The sequence below is a fragment of the Larus michahellis genome, chromosome 3 (genome assembly GCF_964199755.1).
Source record: "Larus michahellis chromosome 3, bLarMic1.1, whole genome shotgun sequence".
NCBI lineage: Eukaryota > Metazoa > Chordata > Aves > Charadriiformes > Laridae > Larus > Larus michahellis.
The window spans coordinates 76,398,841-76,422,232 of record NC_133898.1 but is presented as its reverse complement, the minus strand read 5'-3'; the positions used below and the strand labels follow the sequence as shown (position 1 = coordinate 76,422,232).

General features: G+C 39.2%; 1 protein-coding gene across 1 annotated transcript in view; it reads right to left on the bottom strand.

Annotated features, from left to right (window-relative positions):
• MAN1A1 (mannosidase alpha class 1A member 1) overlaps positions 1 to 23,392 on the bottom strand; it is a 154,545-nt gene that overhangs the window by 101,871 nt on the left and 29,282 nt on the right. Inside the window, exons 2-3 of the mRNA XM_074580858.1 lie at positions 11,543 to 11,639; positions 912 to 1,027 (exon numbers count right to left, since the gene is read on the bottom strand). Coding sequence (XP_074436959.1) covers positions 912 to 1,027; positions 11,543 to 11,639 — 213 coding nt within the window. The remainder of the gene's footprint in view (positions 1 to 911; positions 1,028 to 11,542; positions 11,640 to 23,392) is intronic.

Here is a 23,392-nt window from a genome sequence, read left to right as displayed (position 1 = left end):
AAGCTAATTAATCCTGACTTTTGCATAACATATTAGAAAGAGTACTTTGTTTTCAGAAAGTGTTTCTACCATTACGCACGTCAACTACAAGAGCTTTTAAGTGCTCAGTGTACCGTGCCTACAATGCTTTCCTCCTTTACTACACTGATTAGCAGAGGTACTCCATTAGCTCTCTGTACCAAGCAGTTACAATAAACACCCCGGCCCACAAAAGAAAAAAAAAAAAAAAAAAAAGAAAAACCAAAAAAAGAGACCAAAACCAGGACTTCCCAATTTAATTGAAGTTTTACAGAGGTTCTTGCATGTTCAGAACCTTCCTAGAATAAAAACTTTAATAACGAACTTTGCTCTCAGCTGCATAGTTACCAGTTAATAGGATGATTTCAACGTGCACTTGTGATGACCTGGTGCCTCGTAAGACTAAAGCAGATCAGTTTGTGCCAACAGTTCAGCCTAACTCATGGGATTCAACTCTTCTAGAATACACAAAGGAACTTAAATGGCAAGCATGGCACGGAGCTTTCTCTAAACGCAAGTCTAATTTGTGGAAGATTTCACAAAGCAAAAGTGTAAAGTGTTTGCGTAACTAAAAAATTAATGCTTGAAGTGTCCCGATTCTTCTATCCTAGAGGACTGAAAAGTTTGTTGTTTATTTTGCGATGGTAAATACTCTATTCTTTTTTCCTTCCTTCAGTCCAGCTCGTTGCCTCCTACCTATCTAAATCTCTCCGACTGAAAAACTGTATAAGTGGAGCAGTAAATTTATTATGTTTCTGCCTCCTGCCTTGTTTTATCTACCAATGAGCTAAATACTGTAGCCCTGCATCGCGCTTTCAATCTTAGAACCCAGTCGTCAATTGGCCCCCAAAGACTAAACAGAGCATTAAATGTTAATCAGCAACACTACTTACCACATTGAAATCTAAGTTTTTTTCAACCCACTCCTTGGCTTCCTTGAATTCCTCTTTCATTTCCATGATGTATAGTGTATCAAGGGCATCCACTATTGTTGCTCCTTGAATGTTACCTGAAATACATGAAGAGCCGGTGATTTAATTTCCAACAGAAGGCTTTTCAGTTAGATCTAATTAATTTAAATTAATTCTAATTTCAAATTCAATTTCAATTAATCCAATTAAAAGTTGGGCATATAAGCATTCAAGTGGGCAACTAGTAATTCACAGCCTTAACTTTGATTCTCATGCCACAACACAGCATCATAATATTTAAGTATTTCTTCCACTAATGAAGTTTTGAAGAACGGTTCTGATGCACTGCATTTTCAGCCATGAGTTTTCATTTTTAAACACTGATGGAACAGTTCACTGTAAAATGTAATTCACAGAAGACAACGAATCTCCATAAATGGGGAAATGACTGTTTCTTCCAGTTTGGAGTAAAAAAATCAGTTGCTTTTTTTGCTTTTATACTCAATAATATACATAAGGCTTTAAGAAGCTGATAAGCAGTGATCACACTTCAGTTAAGCAAGCCCTTTAAGAAGTTCCCTCTCTACAAAACAATTTTTCTGATACTGTGCATCACCATGTAACCGGCACAAGACAGCACTAGGGGAGGAAAGGCAAACTTGCCACATCTGAATTTGTCAGCTCAGGACAGACAGTCAGACGTCGGTTTTCAGAGCAAGTTATGGATGTTTGCAAAAGTGGCATCCTTCTGCCTCTGTTATGAAGATGGATAAGAGTCAGTTTATCAGCTTTCACCTAACGTTGCAAGACGAAATATCATCAGTATGTTCACCTTGGCATGGATTAAACGTTCGTGAAACATACCAAAAGGGTAGTGTGGAGAGCTGGGGAGAAAATAAAGCCGCTCAGATGACTTTCCTGTGCTTTCTTCAAATTTACAATGACCTTTTCAAAACATCTTTTTCATCTAAGAAGAGTTTGATTTCCTATTTACTGAATAGTGTCAAAAATTCAATTTTGGCCACTTTATTTTGTGTTTATGAATTTAGCTACAGCAATGTTCATTAGGAATGCAAACTACTGTTAAGGTATTCTTTAAAGACAACCCTAGATACAGAAGTAAACATTTAGAATTACAGAATAATTTAAGTTGCAAGGAACAGAGAAAGTCATTAGGTCCAGTCTCTCTCCCCCAGCAGGGCTAATGACCAGAGTGGATGGTTGACTACTCATTCAGGAATTCATTGCACTGTGTGACTAACGAGACGGTAGCTGCAACTAAGTTTACAGAACTTGATTAGCATCTTGCCTCTGAAATACCTGATGAAAAAATAAACTTAGTTTGTAGAGTTATCAAGTATCACAACTGAATAATTCATATTTAAGTAGGAAATCCACTATTTCAGTAAACTCTGTGTTTACTGCCATCAAGGTAGTAATTTGCTTCCTGACGAAATGGAGGAGGCCTCCCTATAGCAGGATTGACATCATTTTCTTAACTTAAGCATCCTGTTAGAAAGTAGCTTTCCATTTGTATCATCTTAAACAAATTAATACTTGAGATCATTATAATAGTTACTTGGTAAATTTAACAGAACCAGATGCTCTGTTTTAGCAACTGCTAATTGCTTATGCCATCCCTTTTTGGAATGTCCCTTTTCTACTCTGAAGGAAGGAATCTATAAGTTTTCCCCTAGATATTCCACTAATAAAACTGTAGCATACTTTGGGAAGGAGGACATCGTATCTTCCCAGAGCTTAGTTGGAGCTTGGCTCCCCTTCTCTCATATTAAAGGAAGGGCATCCCTTTAAACTTAGCTAAGTAACTTCTATTTTTCCCAAGCTCATGAGAAACTGAGAGAGACTGTGGAAAACTGCTGGAGGACACATGCTCAAGAACACTACTGCAAAGGCTCTAGAGATGTTTAGTAACTCTGTACAACAAAAGCAGCTCCTGGTGAACTTTTACAACTGAGCTCTACTTAGAGAAAAATCATCTATAACCTGCTTTGCTCGAGTGGCTTGCGATAGGCTCACTGTGCAGTGACATTCTTTGTGATAATCCTCTTGTAATACAGCTAACACCACCTCTAAACAGTTGAGCTTTCAATTTTAAGGATTAGTACTTGAGCTGCAACTCACTACTGAGTCACAAGAAAAAGAGGAGAATTCAACCTTATTGAGAAATCGCCCTTGGAGTCACCCGCTTCCTATGATTTTTATTATATTTTTTCTCCCCCCCCCGAATCTGGCCTATACAGAACCAGAATATGGCCTACTTAGAGCACAGGCTGCTCCCTGCAGGCAGACAGAAAAAAACCGGAGAATCCCAAGTAGATCTTACTTTATTTAGAACAACTTTTGCCATTATTCTGAAGGCTCCAGAAAATAGAATAAAGCAATTAACAATAAATAGTCAAGTTTGTCCCGAACAGTTATACTCCAAAATTCTTGAATAAAAGATAAAAGAACACAGAGTGCCCTCTTAAAGTGTCAGTTTAGAGGCTAGAGTTATGACTTGTGAACAATCACAGTTTACACTAAGTTAGCCAACAGGATAATCCAAATTTAAGAGTGTTAAGGAAATTGCGTAGCTAAACAGCTCATTTATAACCAGTCAGACAAACAAGGTCGGGGGTGGGGAGGGGGGAAGGAAATAAAAGGAATGCAATGAAGTTAAATGAACATTTCTTATTATGGAATAAGACCAAATATTTCACAAGCTTATATATGCTATGCTTCACAAAGCACACCACATAAACTATTAAATACAGTTATCGTTCATCTTGGTTCCTACACAACATTCCCAAGGAACGACACAGCAGGCTTGGTCTACAACAGGCAAAGATTGTTGCTAGGCAGTTACAATGCACACTCATATGACAGAGTATTTGGACAGGAGGACTGTTTTGTTATACACCTGAGGAACTGCTATTTGATTAACAATGAGCACTGGGTTACAAAAAGTGCCAGCAAAGTTGCAGTCACCATGGCAGAATTTCACAGTTGCCCTAGGCAGAAGGAAAATATCATAAGTAACACTGGGAGCAAATTCATACACCTACAGTAATTACAGAATTATTTTGCAGATAACACAAAAAAGTAGTATACTCAAGGTAGAGAAAATGGGCTGAAATGCATAAAACATAAGTTTGAAGTGGATGCTTTTGATGATAAAAGGGATAATCAGATGCACACAGCTACCAAAGTGATATTATTAGTCTCTACCAAAACCTCCAGACCAAGTACCCCTATACGTTCCATGTCACTTTCTTTGTTAAACCTGCTTCTCTTTTTCTCTCTCCTCTTTACTAACAGGAGCATTTGTTCCATATAAGAGATACATAGAGAACACGTAAAATAGCTTACAAGCTAGTTAACTGAAGAGAAAACAAAAGAAATCAGTCAACATGAAACTTCAAGTGGACTATCTAGCAGCATCTATAGAGCATCCTTTCCAGTTTAACACCTGAAATCTTTAGCAATGATCTGGATGAAAATAAAAAGAACCTACTCCTAACAAGAGTTGTGGATGGTTAACTAAGATGACTGATCATCCAGCATTTCAGAATAGCATGATATAAAGCACAGAGCAGTCTAGATCACCTCTGGATGATGCACAATGGGTCCATTTAAACGGCATGCTTTTTAATACCTAACAATGCAAAGGTACGTGCACACAAACAAGAAAAAGAGATTACATTCGAGAAAGGAGTAGTGCCTCAGGGGCGGGTGGGAAGAGCAGAATAAAAAGAGTGATGGGAGGATGAATAACTTCGTATGAGTTTCCAGGGTGTCACTGCAGGGAGAACTGCTATGGATGACAAGCTTGTTAGCACAGCTCTGTGACTGAGCTTATGTGGCCATATGGTTTAAGAACCACAGCTGGCTTATGGCCAAACTGGTTGGAGGGTGGGCCAAAAGCAGCTTTTATTTGTCTAGCCCAGGCTTTTAGACGCAGCTTATATTTTGGCCGAAAGAGTCTGAAATAGAACACTGCCAGGATGCCAGAGTCAATGCATCTTGGGTGCACTTAACAGTTTGTTTACAACTTTCCTCCCATCCCTTGTATACCAAGTATGAGGTTTAGTTCTCCAGAACATCCATATTCGTCACCATCAAATATATTTGGAGAGAGATATATATACACACATACACTTACATATATGTGAAGCAGATGAAGATTTGTGATCTGCAAGAATATCATACAAAACTTTACATGGAAGAAAGTTTCAGACGTGTCCTAATGTACTGTCTATAACAGGATGGAAGCCAGGCCCCTTACTCTTCTCAAATTCATCTGCTTTTCTTTTTCTGACTCTGTGTCATGTTCTGAATGGAAGGAAACTGTGGCAAAGCACAGCACAAAAACGGAAGATAGGGAAAGATGAAGTGGCCTAAGGTCCTGCTATACATCAGCTCCCTCACCTATTATAGCTTATCATCCAACAAGAGTCATAAACTAGGATTCTTTTTTCTTGCATGACTGTAGAAGATGAGTAGAATGTTGTTTTTTCTTGCAGAAAAAGTGCATTTTTGTGTTTCTGATATGAAGTATCCAAATTCATACAGGAAATCTATATTTTTATTTTTTTTAATGTGATACAAATTCAGCACATACAAATAATAATGGATATCCCTGCAACTAAAGTGAAAGTGTTCAAAAAAGTTTCCTCTATTATTGTCAGAAGAACTGCTCTTTAGGACTACTTTGTACTACTGTGGAAAAAAAAAGTTATACATATCTGTATTTGAATTGCACTCAGACCCACCCTCATCTTCTTAGACTCTTCATTGTTTTCAGCCAGCGAGGCAAGCTTGTTTTGTTACCTGCCAGTTATTGTAAGTTGAAGTAGCTCAGTCAAAGCAGTTGTATTCTATGAAATCTTCCTTCAGTTTGTCATTTCAGACTCAAAATTCCAGCCAAAAATACAGAAATATAAGCTGTCACATTTTTTTCTTAATCTGGCCATTAAGAACAGTTCAGCTTTTCCTAACGTGGGGAGTAAGACCAGACTCTTTGTAACATTAAATGTACAAACTGAAAAAAAAAAAATCAAGCATCCCTGTTTTTCAGCTCTATACGCATATATATTGTACAGAAACAACCCTGAACTATATTATTCTCAGAATATTCAAGAATACATATAGGTTTGACAAAATTAACGTTTTGATAAGAGCTGTAGGTTTCTTAGAGCACTGTTTCAAAAGCTGACTCAGATTTTAAAACATCGTTTTCCTTTATTTAAAGTTCACTGAAAAGGTTCCTATCCAATATCATTAGCAATTTAAAGTGTCAAGAGTGATTAATTATTAAAGTGCGCTATGCCAAAACATGAAACTCTTACTGAAGTACTGGCAAACCCCCAGCAACACTAACATTTTTAACTTCAGTCACTATTACCAGCTGGTAAGGGTGGGAAAAAGAAACAATGCTTTCAATTTTTGTACAGATCTAGCTTTTCATATGTGTAACATGAAACAATGCTGTGATATTTCTTACAATACTCTTATGATCTCTAGCCTTTTGTACATTTGTGCATTTTAGAGCCAGCTCGGGTGTCTTTGTATTTAATAGAGCTCAATGAATTTTTCCTCCATTGCTCGTCTCTTTGCTTTTTGTGGAAGCCTTTGGCATCCACCACACTTCTGGCACCCGTGCAGCTCGGCTACATATTTCCTTATGAACCACCTTCTTTCGTTTGTTTGAACATGCCACCTACTGATTTGATATTTCCACCCCTTACAAAGGGTAATGTTCCCCACAAGGAACAATAAATCCTTGTTCACCCCATCTATGCCACATTTTATTGGCCTCCATATATTATACTGAAAAGTTTTCAATCTTAAGTACTTGTTTTGAGTTCAAGGCCACCAGTTCTGTGTATTAACTTAGAATAGCGTCTCCCATGCCGCTATGGGCCACTTTAAATTTAGGTACGTTAGACCCCATTTGCTATTTTGAAGTGCAATTATCGTCTCTCAGGGAATCCTGGTTTCGTGGAACTGCTTGCAGTTTGCCATTGCTGCAGGTATCTCGAGTAACTTGTTAGCACTGCCAAACTGTCACGCTGGTCACTTGATTTTTCAGTGCTGTGATAAGTAATTTGAGAGCATGGCGTCAGCAGTAATGCATCCCTGCAAGAGGTCAGTAATAACCCTCAAAAATGCTCCTTTGGAAATCTAAAAAGACAATAAACTTCCTCGTTTTCATACCAACCAACTTCTTTGAAAAAACAGCAGTGGAGCAGCGTGACCTCCTCTCACAAATGCTGTGTTGAGTCATTCGTCCACATATCTGCTAATGTTATTCTTTAGACAAGTTTCTATTAGTTTAGTTGGAAAGACATCAGGCTTACTTCCAAAATTAAGACTACATACTGAAATGCAAAATTCCAAGGAAGCCAGGAGCAACAGCGAAGAGAAACAAGAAGGGGGGCAGGGGGGGACACGTTGAAGATTTCCCATTTAAATTAACATATTTAAACATGTTTAAGTGCATGTACAGTTAATTTTCTAGACATACATTAATAAACTTACAGTTTAAAAACACACACGTGGGTACACTGCAAGACAGTTTTGAAAATTATTTTTGGCAGGCTTTAAAAATCTTCATACACCTCAGCAATCTGTACAAGAAACTACAAAAGTTAGTTCAAAGCGGGAGGAACAGGATCTTGCTAAATTATAGTACTTTGGCTTTGCAGATTGTGAGTATTTATTAAATGCCTCCCTTTTCCCCTGCAGAAAAAGTCCTTTTTCACTTGCAGAGACTAATTATACTATGCCCACAAGTTATAATATTATTAAACTTGCAATACTGCACTTGAAATACAGATAATTAAAAAAGCCCTTTAGTAACACTCACTTAAGTGCAGAAAATGCTTCTAGAAAGAGCTCTCTGCCGGTGTAGCAATGATCATTAGTTTTAAAATTAGCACAGAAGGCTTGGAGAGAAACAGCTCCTGGGTTGGGGAGGGGGGTGGGGAGGGGTGGGTTGGTACAGGTGGGGGGGTACTGTGAAAATAATTGACAAAATCTCAGGGCCTACTTTCTACCAGGTACAGGCAGAGAATGATTAGTGCTCCCAGCAGAAGTCACACCAGAGTAGGAGACGTGCCTTGTTTCACTGATGCACTGGTATGATGCAAACAGATGTTTAGCTATTCCAATTTACTTGATTAGTCTAGAAATAGTCGCACACTTCATGGAATTATACTAATAAGAATGCTACAAAGATGGCAACTGACAACTTTTCACTTCTGCCTTTTCAAATAGTTGTTATTGTAACTGAATACTTTGTAGTTGGAGTAAACTATTAAAAAAAACCACAATAATGTTAGCTACTTGCCAAGACATCATGGTGAAAGCTAAAGTGACGAATAAAAAGGAAATCAAAACATTACGTGGATGTGCTTGAAAGACTTTGCAATGGTCAGAGGCAAGTATGTGGCTTTGGCTTGAAACAGAAATATTTCAGTTTACATATGTTTCAGACATTGTCTAAAATTTAGTTATTTTTAGTGTGCACACATGAGAGGAAGCAACTTATCATAATGTGAATATGTCTACAGTCTACCAGGCTAAAGACTCCCTCAGCTTACCAAATACACCCTCCACACACGCTGCTCACAGAATACCAGCAAGATAAAGGCAGGTCCTTGTCTTTAAAAGTTGGTTTCATGGCCTGGGTTTAGGACAAATAAAATGTCATTTCAAAGTTTGGCAAGAAGTTCTCAGCTACCGCTCTGCTAACTCCTAATTTGTATGAGGTGTTAAAGCAGGACGCTTTTTCTTCCCCTAAGGTTAGAACCACCAGTCATCCCTATCCTTTCTGTCATGGTCATCCCACTGGCCGTATTCCTCTTCCCCGTGCCTAACAACAGTGCCAGTATAGTTGCCAAATTCATGCTGGTATTGCCTAACAGTCACATCTATGTGTAATTACACTTCTTAAAAGCCCATCTGATTTTTACGTTTCAGAGAAACACATCATGATGGTTGTGTTTTGCTTTCCAAGACGCAACTGTCATTATAATCTAGCTACAAAATGCTGTATCATGCTAGCAAGGACTGAAGCATTTATACTTGCAATACCATTTGAAAACAATTCTCTGTTTCTGTCTCAGGAAAGTTATACTGTCTGTTACCTGTACAGCATCGAGCACCAGTGAGCTCCAGCATTGGAACCTGTTGTTCCCCACAGTCAGGTACTTAAAGTCTCTATCCCATAACAGCCACTCCCAATATATGCACCAATTAATTCATAACCGCACCAATTAATTCATAGGAGGGGAAGTGTTCAAAATTAAACAGCTGGCTAATGAAATGTGCTATATCTTACTGCTATTAAGACAATCAGAAACTTGTAATTTTGAAAAATTGAAGCAAGAAGAAAAGACAATCATGGCAAATTGGAGATAATTATGAGGGATGACAGAGAACTGAAGGTCTCACTTGATTTCTGAAGGCTGTGAGGAGATTCATGGGACACAGAGCTAGAGATAACCTCTTCTCAACTAATTCAATTCAGAATTACCTTAAAAGTAGCCAACCATTTGCAATTCACTTTTTTTTTTTTAAAAAGGAGCCAGAAAAAGAGAAGATAAGGAAACTTTTGTGTCCTTTCACAAGGAAAAAGAGGTTCAATTATTTGACAAAAAAGGGAAAAACAGAAAAATTAGATCATCCTTTTATTGCTTTACAAAAAAGGCAGCATTTGTTGAATTCAAACATGAAGGTAGAGATCAGATCTAATGACCTGAGGACACTATTACAGAAGCAAGGATTTGCTTCTAAAAAACAAAAGGACATTATGGATTCAGGAAAGGGTAGCTTATGAGACAGAACTGCTTGCAGATATGCTGCTCTTTAGTATTTTGTAAAGCAATTCAGCAGAAAGAGACCTAATGCTTATTTTGATTTGCCACCAAGATCAATAACAGTGAAGATGTTTCTAAGGAAATCTCCTCAGCAATAAGATCTTATACTAGATGACCACGATGAGAAAGCGATCTGCATTTAGACTGGCTCTTACTCCTTTAAATGCAGTCTTATTTTCAAATTCCACACTTGTCCTTTTTCACACTGAATAGTGCCTGCAGTGACTTATTCTTATGCAACATCCACAGAACTCCTGCTTCAAAATTTCACAAGGAAATACGTCTACAGCTTTTTCTGCTAATCCATGCAACATCATTAAGAACTCAAACTTTGTCAATTTTTACACCACTTCTGATTCCAAATGAAACTACCTTAAGCATTTTAATTTTCAAGACATCACACGACATTTTGTTGTCCTCCAAGAAAAGAAAGAAAATAGGATTGCATTAAGTAGTTCTTCAAATATGATATTAAATTGCACAACTATCAGTCACCTGAATGAAGATAATAAACTTTAGTTTTCAAGAAAACAGAAGAGAACAGAAGCCCGACCTAACTCTGAAGTTCACCCAAACTACTTTGGTTTCAAGCACCCAACTCATGTTTAAAGTCCAATAACTAACTATATGATAATCACCTAGTTACATTTTTGATGTTACCTTGGGTAGACAAGCAGTGCAGCAAGATCAATGTAGATGTTGTATTTTCAAAATTATTTTTGTAATCACAACTGCTGTCTCTTAGCAACTTCCAAATATAGTTGAGGATTTGATAAGTGCTCTATTTAGGCTGTTTTAGGAAATGTTTCCACTTCAAACTATCTTTTCCAAACATTTAAAGTAAGTTCTTGTTAAAATCAAAATAATATATTGATTTTGTCTCAGCTGTAGAAATTAGTTCATTTTTCAGCTTTCTGTTTGGAAAACAGAAGCTATTTGAATACAAAGTTTGCCATCAAACAGTTTAATTCTTCATTTTTCTGCAAAAATGAAGATGATGACAGTTCATAGGACTGCTTTCTAATGCTTCTTCAGAATGCTGTTGCTCTTCAGCTGCTGTTCATCCAACCCTACGTCCCACTTGCACATTGAAAAAGTCTTGCCTCATTACACCGCATTTCTGCGGCATGCCTCTCCTACTAGAACTTTTCGGCTCTGTATTTGTTCTACAATAACAACAACTTGTGCATTATTTAAGCATCTCCTGGGCAACATTTAGAGGTGCAAATAATGGGTATGTCCATGAAAGGACCATGTCCTGGTAAAGGGAGCCTGACTGATACAGATTAACAAGTTTGGTTTAAGTAATGGAAATAAATTCCTGAAAACTGTAGACAGCTTCAGCTACCTTCATGAATATAGAGAGTATCTTTTGTTCTTTGTACAGGATTTCCCCCCCACCCCCCCTTACAGTTTTTGTTTCCTGCTTATTGAATGTGGTATCAATGCGTTCCACTTCATAGGAAAAGTTTAAGGCACGGCAGTATTTAATGCAACAAAACTACATCTTTATCACGCAGCAATGACATGCTCCATTTATTCTCATTCAGAAGGTAATCTATAAGAGTCATAGAAAGCATAACCTTCATTTACTGTTACTTTTTATACATAAGCAAGAAACACGCTGCATGACAGAGGGTAGAAGGAACACATGTTTATCACCTATAAGCTTTTCAGCTGATTTACTGTTTTACACTAACGTCACTAAGCACAAAAATACACTCTACTCACCAAATAAATTGCTTGAATGTCCTTGCTTAGATATGGGTTTCAGCTCATTTAATCCCCATGCGTAACGCTTATAATTATCCCAGGCATGTTTCATCATCTGTAGGGAAACGAAAGCAGGATTATAATGTTGATTTAGCAAGAAGCCACAGCAAATACTGACTTGAGAATATTCTCAATATTAAACATTTAATTCAATGCTTAATTAAACTCATGTTGTATGCATTACTCAATACAGAATAACAGTGGCATTGTGTTTCCGGGGGGCAGTGGGTTGGATGGTTACCAGAAGAATTCCATGTCTGTCCCATCTACCTCTACCGTTATCTGCATGTTTACGGGGAAGACACACTCAAATTTATTGTGTTATATACCAATTCAAATAAGATTTTATTTCCCTTAAGCATACACCTCAAACTGAGGGAAGTAAATATTTTTAAAGAAGTTTTTTCTCCTAGAGCAGGAATTTTCAAGGTCAAAATTATGCTCACAGTAGTTTTCAGATTCTGGCAGAGACGTTCTTGCATAAAATTTCTTCAAAATCAGTATGGCTAATAACAGAAGAAGGAAGGTAAAGTGGGCAGGCAGAACACCTAGGGAAGATTTTGAGGTTATTATGATATGATCTTCTATGACTATAAATACTACTGTATGTATCTGCAGCTACTTTCACATGTCATTATGCACAAATAGCTGAGAACTTTTATAACTAAACGTATCACTAAAAAACGTGTTTTGCATAATGAGGTGCACCACAAGTAAATACCGCTTTGGGAAACTGCCTCAGGGAACCCAGCACAGCAGTTTTGCGTTAAGAGCAGAGGACATCCACGTCAGAAGCCGGGGCAGCGGGTTAACTCAAGGACACTTCACACGCTCTACCACCACGATCAGCCAGACCTAGCCAAAACGGTCCTTTCTGGGGGTGGTCCAGGTGCACAGCCAGAAGCCTGCCTGTACCTCCTCAAACACGCAGCGAGGACAATGCACAGAGCTCTGCAGGCCTGGTGAAGAACCACGGCCACTCCAGCGGGTCCAACACCTCCCTTTACCAACCACCACCTTTAGTGCCTGCTCAGGAAGAGCACTTCTTTAAGGTCCACCACAAGCAGCCTGGCTTCACGTAACAGAAGGAAAGATTTTTGCCTCCTTGTTGTCCCTCCTCCCCTCTTCCACAAGGCAGAGCAGCGCTGGGAATGCCAGAGGTCATCTTCTAGACAAGAAGTGACAATTACAGACCTTTTCAAAGATACTGCTTCAGGTTGTCAGCTGACAACACTGCTCTGCCCTTGCTTTCAGACCTCTTCTTGAGGCCATGCGTGTCAAGGGTAATTCTGTTAAATAACAGTTATAATCCCAAATTTAAAAGCAACAGCCTTGGGACACGCTGATAATAGTAATCCTGCACTTTCTTTCCTTTTCTCAAATCACATAGGAAAGTTATGTCAATTAAAAATTTACATTAGGCCAGACAATAATAAATGACAACAGATTTTCAAGAGTACTGCTACACTTGTGAGAATAAACGTTTCTTTGCTATTTATGGAAGCACAAATGCACATCTATCCTGCAGTAAAATTCAGGGATGTTAATTTCCTCTAGAGCCCTTACAGGCCCAGCTTTACAAATGCAAAAATTGGCATCTGCATTTAATACGTGAGCTATTTCAGCCAGAAGGTTAGCCTGGTGTCAAATCTCAGCTGAAAGGCAGGGAGTAAGAGGCTCTGTGGAAATGGTCTCAGGCCATGGATGGCACCAATACGCCAGATGACAGGAGTGGTGTCCCTTGCTTGACTTCACTGCAAAATGGCTTTGGAGCTCTCCAAGGACGGGGCGTTTTGTCCCAACACAGAAGTGTAATAGGCAGACAAGTGGTAGATTTTATGTCTATGGGGCATTCCCAATCCCTGGCTACAGTGATCAAGATAATATGAAATCAGTCGTTTGGCCACAGCATATTTTATAATTCACCAATTGAAGTTTTCCAGTAATTTTGCATATTATATAAAAAAAGATTTATTCTGCCCTGCCGTCATGCGCCAGAGCTGCAAGTTCAGCTTTAGATATTAACCTACAAACTCTCAAAGATTTCAGCAGGCTAAATCCTGCCTTGCACTGAGCCTGACATTGTCAAAGCTTATTTTCTCATAAAATCACATCAGAATCTTTTAATTTGTTTAATCTTAATCTGGGAACACCACACAGTAGGGCTATTTTTATTATTTTTTTTAAAAACTAAACTTGTAATTAAGCCATCTGAATCAAAGTGCCTGAAGATGCAGTATTATAACAAAATTAAAATTGCTCTAGCCAGTACTGCCTTAGTCTTTCCCTTTCCCCCTCCTTTTTCTCCTAGCACATCTCTGCTCCTTCTCCTGCATAAGTGGTGCAGTGTTCATCTATCCTCACACCAAGTCAGTTGAGGAAACAAACTTTTGCAAGTGAAATTTTTGTTTTGAGAAAACAATCATTTTTGTCCTGTCTCATTCCCCAAGTCCAACTCCCATGAGTATCAGAGTTACCAAGCGGGAAAGGCAGGAACACCTCCAGACCCAGTTCAGTTCAACCAAGACAGTCACAAAGTGACACTACAAGATGTCCCATATATACTCAGTTGCCTTTAGTTTTTCCAACTGATTGATGTTTTGATCATATTGCACTGTAAATGCACGTGTGAGTTCTTAACCACTCTGATTACCCTATTATTAGTCAACCCCTCGATAGTAAGACAGAAAGCTGACTCACGCAGTAGACACTACCTTCTAATAATATTTATTATTGCATGTTAACAAAGAACAACTTTTTTTTTCTTTTTTCCAAAATGTCCTCCCATTTTGCTGAGTCTAACCACTCAGGTACATTTGTCTAATTGCTTCTTACGAAAAAATTGCTTCTGGAGAAACTGGCTGCTCATGGCCTGGACAGGTGTACTCTTCGCTGGGTAAAAAACTGGCTGGATGGCCGTGCCCAGAGAGTGGTGGTAAAAGGAGTTAAATCCAGTTGGTGTCCAGTCACAAGTGGTGTCCCCCAGGGCTCGGTGCTGGGGCCGGTTCTCTTTAATATCTTTATCAATGATCTGGATGAAGGGATTGAATGCACCCTCAGTAAGTTCACGGATGACACTAAACTGGGCGGGCGTGTTGATCTGCTTGAGGGTAGGTTGGCTCTGCAGAGGGATCTGGACAGGCTGGACCGATGGGCTGAGACCAATGGTATGAGGTTCAACAAGGCCAAGTGCCGGGTCCTGCACTTGGGTCACAACAACCCCATGCAGCGCTACAGGATTGGGGCAGAGTGGCTCGAAAGCAGCTCGACAGAAAAGGACCTGGGGGTGTTGGTTGACAGCCGGCTGAATATGAGCCAGCAGTGTGCCCAGGTGGCCAAGAAGGCCAACAGCATCCTAGCCTGTATCAGGAATAGTGTGGTGAGCCGGACTAGGGAAGTGATCATCCCCCTGTACTCGGCACTGGTGAGGCCCCACCTCGAGTACTGCGTTCAGTTTTGGGCCCCTCGCTACAAGAGGGACATTGAGGTGTTGGAGCGTGTCCAGAGAAGGGCTACAAAGCTGGTGAGGGGTCTGGAGGACAAACCTTATGAAGAACGACTGAGGGAGCTGGGGTTGTTTAGCTTGGAGAAGAGGAGGCTGAGGGGAGACCTTATCACCCTCTACAACTACCTGAAAGGAGGTTGTAGAGAGATGGGGGCTGACCTCTTCTCCCTGCTGACAAGTGATAGGACGAGGGGAAACGGGTTCAAGTTACGTCAGGGAAGGTTTAGATTGGATATTAGGAAACATTTTTTCACTGAAAGGGTTATTAAACATTGGAATAGGCTGCCCAGGGAGGTGGTGGATTCACCATCCCTGGAGGTGTTTAAAAAAAGGGTAGATGGGGCACTTAGGGACATGGTTTAGAAGTGGCTTTTGTCAGGTTAGGTTAAAGGTTGGACTCGATGATCTTAAAGGTCCCTTCCAACCTCAGCAATTCTATGATTCTATGAAATTATAATGCATGAATCCGAAAAGCCAAGCAGACAGACAAAACCAGTAACTTGGAAAAGACCCCAAACTTAAAGAAGTATTTCCACAGAGAAAAACACCAAAATCTAATCAAAGTATTAATTTAGAACTCTTCCAGAAAGTCTAAATCTAGATAAAAACCTCTAAGCTTAGTAAGTTTCCTACTAAGAAAATGCGCCTTTAGAACATCCTTGCTTTAGATAATTGGAGGTTTATGGACATAACATTGAAAGCAAAATGCAACTCCAAAAGCAGTCAGTGAGCCCTCTAGTGTTTCAAGAGGACAGGAGTTATGCCAACTAGATACAAATATGATAGGCTATTTAGCAAAAAGTTACTAGGACTCAGTGTTACTGTACTTACTGGGCAAATAGTCCACCCATATAGTAGCCTAAAACAACTATCTTAATCAACACTGCCTGCTGGACATGCGAGTTTGGGCTTCTTCCTTAGCAAGAAGTCTCAATTTCTAGAATTCAATACTCTACATGTTTTTTCCCCCCGGTGAAAATCAAAAAATTGTATTAAGTTTCCCACTAAATGAATTTCCTATTTGTTAATAGCTTTGTTTTCTACAGAAGAAAGAAAAAGTTCTAAAATATTGAGTAGCCATTTAAATAAACCCATCCCGCTGATAATTATTCTTTACTTAGGCCAAATTCCTAGCACTGGTAGTTCAGGAATGAATTTTAACAGCCTTTTGTAGAAAACCATCTATCTTTGCAGTCTTCACCTTTCTGTTTGCAGGAGACATGCTCAAATCAGTATCCAGATTTTTTTTAATTCATAGAATAGTTTAGGTTGGAAGGGACCTTTAAGATCATCAAATGCAACTGTTAACCTAACATTGCCAAGTCCTCCACTAAACCATGTCCCTCAGCACCACATCTACATGTCTTTTAAATCCTCCAGGGATGGTGACTCAACCATTTCCCTGGGCAGCCTGTTCCAATGCTTGACAACTCTTTCGGTGAAGACGTTTTTCCTAATATCCCATCTAAACCTCCCCTGGCACAACTTGAGGCCATTTCCTCTTGTCCTATTGCTTATTACTTGAAAGAAGAGACTGATCGCCACCTCTCCACAACTTCCTTTCAGGTTAATTGTAAGAGTGATAAAGTCTCCCCTCAGCCACCTTTTCTTCAGCTTAAACCACAGCTCCCTCAGCATCTCCTCATCAGACTTGTGCTCCAGACCCCTCACCAGCTCATTGCCCTTCTCTGGACACCGTCCAGAATCTCAGTGTCCTCCTTGTAGTGAGGGGCCCAAAACTGAACACAGTACTCAAGTTGGGGCCTCACCAGTGCCAAGTACAGAGGTACTATCACTTCCCTACTCCTGCTGGATGCACTAATTCTAATACAAGCCGGGATGCTATTTGTGTTCTTGACCATCTGGACACACTGCTGGCTCATATCCAGCCAGCTATTGACCAACACCCCCAGGTCCTTTTCCACCAGGCAGCTTTCCAGCCACTCTTCCCCAGGCCCCATTGTACGGGGTTGTTGTGACCCAAGTGCAGTACCTGGCACTTTGCCTTGTTGAACCTCATACCATTGCTCTCAGACCATCAATCCAGCCTGTCCAGATCCCTCTGCAGAGCCTTCCAACCCTCAAGCGGGTCGACACTCCCACCTAACTTGGTGTCATCTGCAAACTTACTGAAGGTGCACTCAACCCCCTTGTCCAGATCATTGATAAAGATATTAAAGAGAATCGGCCCCAATACCGAGCCCTCGGGAACACCACTTGTGACCAGCCACCAACTGGATTTAATTCCATTCACCACAACCCTTTGGGGCCAGCCTTCCAGACAGTTTTTTACCTAGCAAAGAGTACACCCATCCAAGCCATGAGCAGACAGCTTCTCCAGGAGAATGCTGTGGGAAACAGTGTCAAAGGCTTTACTAAAGTCTAGGTAGACAACGTCCACAGCCTTTCCCTTGTCCACTAAGTGGGTCACCTTGTCATAGAAGGAGATAAGGTTATAACTGAATAAAGTCCACAGTTACTGAGAACATCTGTATTTCAACATAACATTAAGGATCCTGTTAAAAAAAGAAGTTCCTAATGATGAAGAGTCTAACAGCTTTTGACCAGATGACTCCAGATACTCTCTAACTTCTCTACAGTGTAACTAATGAAATTATTTCACCCGAGTGCTTTCAAATAATTCCTTATTAGTCCTCCAGGATGTCAATAGGCAGAGTTACATTTGCATAGACGTATTGCTCAGTCCTTCTGGTTTTACCAAGATATGTTCATTGAAGCTCAAACTCTCGAAGACCCTGACAGCTTACTGAGAAGCCTCGTGTCTACATTAGCAAAGTCCATTTCCAATGGAGCTCTACCTCAGGTCACTCACAATCAGAAGCAGCAGCTGAAGGCTTGGCTAGCTAGCACTGTTTCACTAGTAAGCTGGCTGCTTTTACATCTTCAGAAAAAAAATGGGCCACTGTTTTTTTACTTAGGAAGTCAGAAAATGCCAAAATACTACCCCACTTCTGTTGAAGAATAACGAAGAGTGCTATTGTAATTGATATCAGCAAAGTCACTTAGAAAAAAAAAAAAAGGTGAAGGTCTGACATTATGCGCAAAAGGACCTGTGCATTTCTTTTTTGAACTCTAAAAGAAGCATTTTGAAATATAATTTTAAAATGCTTCACAACCCACTGTACATTACAAAAAAAATAAATATCAAATTTGTTCTCCAGAAGCAGAAGCAAAAACCTTTTCTACAGCTATAATGCTGGCCAACCTAAAGATGATGATAATGCACTTCCATTTGTTGGTATTTTAGTTACTGCCATCTTCCAGAGCACTCTAATATAATGTCTACAGAGGACACATAAACCACTTGAAATGTGGAATACACAGTTCTATTCGAACAGGAGTACCCAAGAGTTCAGGCACAAAACAAGAGCAATGCTGAATCAGCACAGTAATAGTGGTATTTAGATGCAAACTACTGCAGTACCAGGTGGAGTGAAAATAATAAGAAACTTAATAAGGTTTATTTTTAGCAGTTACATACAAACTGGGGAGATTTTAAAGAGGATGTCAGGAAAAGAATTTCAGCACTTTCTAGAACTGGGATATTAAAGGAAAAAAATTTCATTGCATGAAATCCTAACCTTCAACAGAGCCATTTAAACCATGCCAAGACAAGGGACGAAGGCAGAAGACTGGATGCCCAAGAAACGAAGAGACAATTTAAAAACAAACAAACAACAAAACCCAAAAAAACCCCAAACAACCAAAAAACCAAAACAAAACTTTGAAGAAAATGTAACAGTTTGCTTGTCTAATCTCTACTAAACTCTCATTGTTCAATTAAATATTCTCTCAGATTACACTGAACTTTTTACACATTTAAGCGATTCTCACCTTTTAAGCTTCTTCTTACCAGAACTACATGTTCACTCAGTCTGGTCTCCCTGAACCTTCTCTCCTTCCTGTTACTGTTACTAAAACTTCATTCTTTCACAGTATCAGCAAGGGAAATGAAGGAAGTCCCTAGAATTAGTAAGAAAACTCTATACGCGTTCCACTTAAACTTTCCTCCTGTACAAATCAACTTGCTTGGTTGATGACTGTGCTGGGTCTGGCTGGGATGGAATTACCATCCTTCAGAGCAGCCCATATGGTGTTTGGAATTTGTGGCTGAAAAAGTTGATAACACAGCAACGTTTTGGCTATTGCTGAGCAGTGCTTATACGACATCAAGGCTTTCTCCTTTTCTAACTCTTGCCCCTTCCCTGATTCCCCCAACAAGCAGGATGGGGGGGACACAGCTGGGACAGCTAACCCCAGTTGGCCAAAGGGATATTCCCTACCTTATAACATCATGTCCAGCAACAAAAATTGGGGCAGAGGAAGAAGGAGGTGTTTTCCAAGGTGGCAGACTGGGCATCAGTCTGCTTGTGGGAGGTGGTGAGTGATTGATTGCCTTTGCATCACTTCTCCCTGCCCCCTCCTGCCTTCACCTAATAAACTGTCTTTATCTTGACCCACCAGTTTTATCCCTTTCCTTCTTCCTGTTCTATCCTGCAGCCCACCTGGTGGGCCAACAGCTGTGTGGGTGCCTGGCTGCTGGTCCAGGTGAACCCACCACAATGTCTCATAGTATCTCCAGCGTGGGAAGTCTGTGACCAAAACACAACCACCAGCTGATTTCTTCACTCTGAGGACAATTTGCATTAAGCATTAGCAAAAAGTCAAGCTTTAGAAAGCCCTACTTTCTCACTTTCCATTCCCATTATTGTTAACTAACGGTACATAAATGAGACTCGGTGAATCAGAATCGGAGAAGGTTTGAGGTTGGAAGGGACCCTGGAGGTCATCTTGCCCAACACCCATCAAAAGATCTATTGTCAACTGCTTTCGCAGTCCCCAAATACCAGCCAAACCTAGTACAGCTGAAAATTTTCACAGTCATTCTAGAAATCTGTTATTAATAAATGTAATGTTACCTTTGAAGGTGCTGTCACCAATCAGGATTTCTCTGTGAAAAACTGTATGATCTCCTTCAACCGATTCACTATCAATTTTCATAAAATCATGCTGCATAAATAACAGCTCTGTTTCATATGCTCTTACAAAATCTACTGATTATCAGTAATTATTTTTGACAATACACTGTCCTTTTTATTTTTTAGAAGTGTGACATTTTTCTTTCATCATCTTCATAACGGTATTTAGTGTAATATTGCACGTCTAAAGAAATATAAGTAATTAACTGAGTTTATTGATCCGGTCTTGAATGATTTGCATCTTAGAAACATGAAGTAATAGGTGCATCTTTCTCTATATCTCAATAAATAACACTTTTTCTAGGATTAGGAAACACAAATACATTGCGAAATCATTTGACAATTTTCCTTGTTTCAGAGCGTGATCCTTGTTACTTTTTCATAATTCACTATTATTGCTTTGGTAGTACTTCAAACTCTTTATTTCAATCCTTTCTTGCAGTTCGGCATGTAATCTTAACACACCCCAATTTCTTTTGCATCTGGAAGTGTTTCAATCACTAATAACTGCCTTGGATTGCCTTAAAAACATTAAATTGGATTTTTAAAATAATTTATATTGGTATTTGTAGCTCTTTACCCCGTTCAGACTTGCTCTATAGCAGAAATTCTAGGTAAAGAGGCAGGGTGTTCTACTGCAGTTACTTCTTCTCATGACCTTATCTAAGCAGACATGCACATACGACTAAGAGTGATACATGTCTAGTTTTGGTTTTTTCAGTTACACCAACGCTGTCCACTGTTATGCTAGACTGCTGGCAACATCCGTTTTAAGCAACTTTTCATAAAGCAAAAACTCAAAGTTAACTTCTTGACTGAAGACCACGATTCACTAGAAAACTAGATAAAACTGGTTTGAATTCAGATGAGTTTTTCTGTAGGTAGAATGGTGTCTAGAGTTTGATTTCAAATTAAACATTAGCACTTATAGTCAACAGAATTTTATTCTAAGCTCTTCATTTTTAGTTACTATTTCTTATTCTGGAAACAAAGCAATAAAAAAAAATAAGTCTCAAATATCCAAAGAAGGTTCATCTCATTGGATACTGTTTACGTTTTTTCCTTGAATCTGACAAAAGAAGATACAAATGACAACATATTCCCTTTCCCTACTAGCAACAGAAATTTGTTTTTCTCCTTCAAGACACATAAAATAAATCCTGTCACTATGAGCCTTCACGTATATGTATAACCACTTCTTATCTGTCAGCAGGAAGATTATTGCAAATCAAGAGCTTGACAGATTTCTGGTGTTTATAACCTCGTTTCCTAATGGCATCATCCCGAGTTAAAAGCAAGCCACACACTGTCAATGTTTGTTTAACAGTCACTGCCAATGTGTCACCGTTTCTAATTTAGCAGGTGGGTGACAAGCATGGTCCGAAGCCCACGCAGGCTGGAGGAGTTCCTGCAAGTGCTTCCTGACGGGATTTCCACTTAGCCAAGTAAAACCCCAAAGGAGACTTTTGCATTAGTTAACAGGCCAGTAACAAGGATTCCCAGTTGCTATTTTCCACTAAAGAGCAGCTAGAGATTTTGGGAACGTTTAGGCACTTGCCATATAGCTCACGCTTTTATTTTGCATTGCGATAGGAACAAAGAACTCTTGGCAACTCGGAAGTTTGTCCGAGAGTGCTACCCACAGCATGGGGTATTGCCACGCACCGAGTGGGGGAAATACCTACAACTCTTAAAATGACAATAGAGCTAAGGTAGCCAAACCGATCTACAAGCTTCTCCATTAACATCAACCAGGCACATCGTATCAAGAAATATTTTATATGGTTCTGTATTTAATGCTCTGCATGAAAGGGATGTGCGAGCAAACTCCTGCTGCTCCTCAGCATTTCAGGATCCTAAAACAAATTAAATCCAAAACCAAATTAAAAATAATAAAAAAAATCTAATATCTGCATATAAAAAAGGAAATAAGAGGGAAAATAAAAACATTAAGGACTATTCTAAGGATTAATTCATCATTTGTATTGCAAAGCAGTTCCAAATCCTCAAACGGAAAGCTTGACAGAAATGCAAAGTATGATTCCCACATGTGTTACGTTAAGTTACAGATAAGCTTCTATTCTTATATTTTCTACTCCTCACAGTAGCTTGTAAGCCTCTTTACTAGTGTATTAAACTATCCAACTAATATTCATCATATGCTGTTCTGGGCATCATTTGTTAACCAGAGACAGATGTTGCACAGTGTTTCATTCTGTTACACATTTTAAAAGGAATAAATTATTCTATTAATTCTGTAACAAGAATTCTAATTAAAAGGTGACTAAAGAGAACAGGAACTTTGCAGGTAAGGTATTTTATGCACTTATTCAATTACTGCAAGTTTTATTTAATGCACAAGCACACAGGAAAAACACGACTATTTCATGTAAGAAATAAGAACGGCAGCCCTGACGCTTTGATATGTCTGCAACAAAAAAAAATAAGGAGTTCATTTGAAAATGATTATACGACATACCAAACTACTCAATGATAACAAGCTATGCTTTACTCATTTGTCAGGCATCCCTCTCTTTTCTGAACAGTAAAGTACTTCTAAAATTATGAGTATACTGAAAAAAATGGAGATACCAGAATGCTTTACAGTTAGTTTCTGAGAGCTGGGCCATAGTGCTTTAAGTATTGCATGGTTGGTTTTAGTAGAAGTCACAGGGTAGTGAGGCTTGAACGAAGACCTGAGTTCACCTCCATACTCCAAACACTAATATCATTCAGTACAAGCTGGTATCTACAGCCTGCTTCTTACCTGGCCAGCCCAACATCACGGGTATAAGAAAAACAAACTATTTGGTGCAGCACAGAAGCACCCTAGCTGAGACCCTTTCCCTGAATAAACAAAAACTCGGAAGGCAAGAACAACATACAACCCTTCCCACAGAGAGCACTGTCCTTGCACCTTCTGAAGCTGAAGGTCTGGCCAGTTTCAGCCAAACAAAATTATCGATTTCAGGAAAAGAAAAAAAGAAAGTGTGGTTCAAAAATCTTGCCCATACAGTTACCCAAATCTAATGTAAAAGCATTCATCCTACCTTGAATCATCCAAAGTAGATCAGTTTTAGATTCATTTGCTCAACTTCAGCTGTCTTTCGCCCAATGTATAGAAAGCAAAATAGATATGCAAGAAATCGCTAATCCCTTTGAAAATGGAGGGGTTTGAAAAATATATTTGTTTGTTTCTCCCCTCAGGTAAGCTAGGATTTGAGTACGTTCTGTAGGCATTAAGAGTTTTTCCTTAAAACACGTGCCTTGAAAACATCAATTAAGAATCTGTTGAACTGTTTT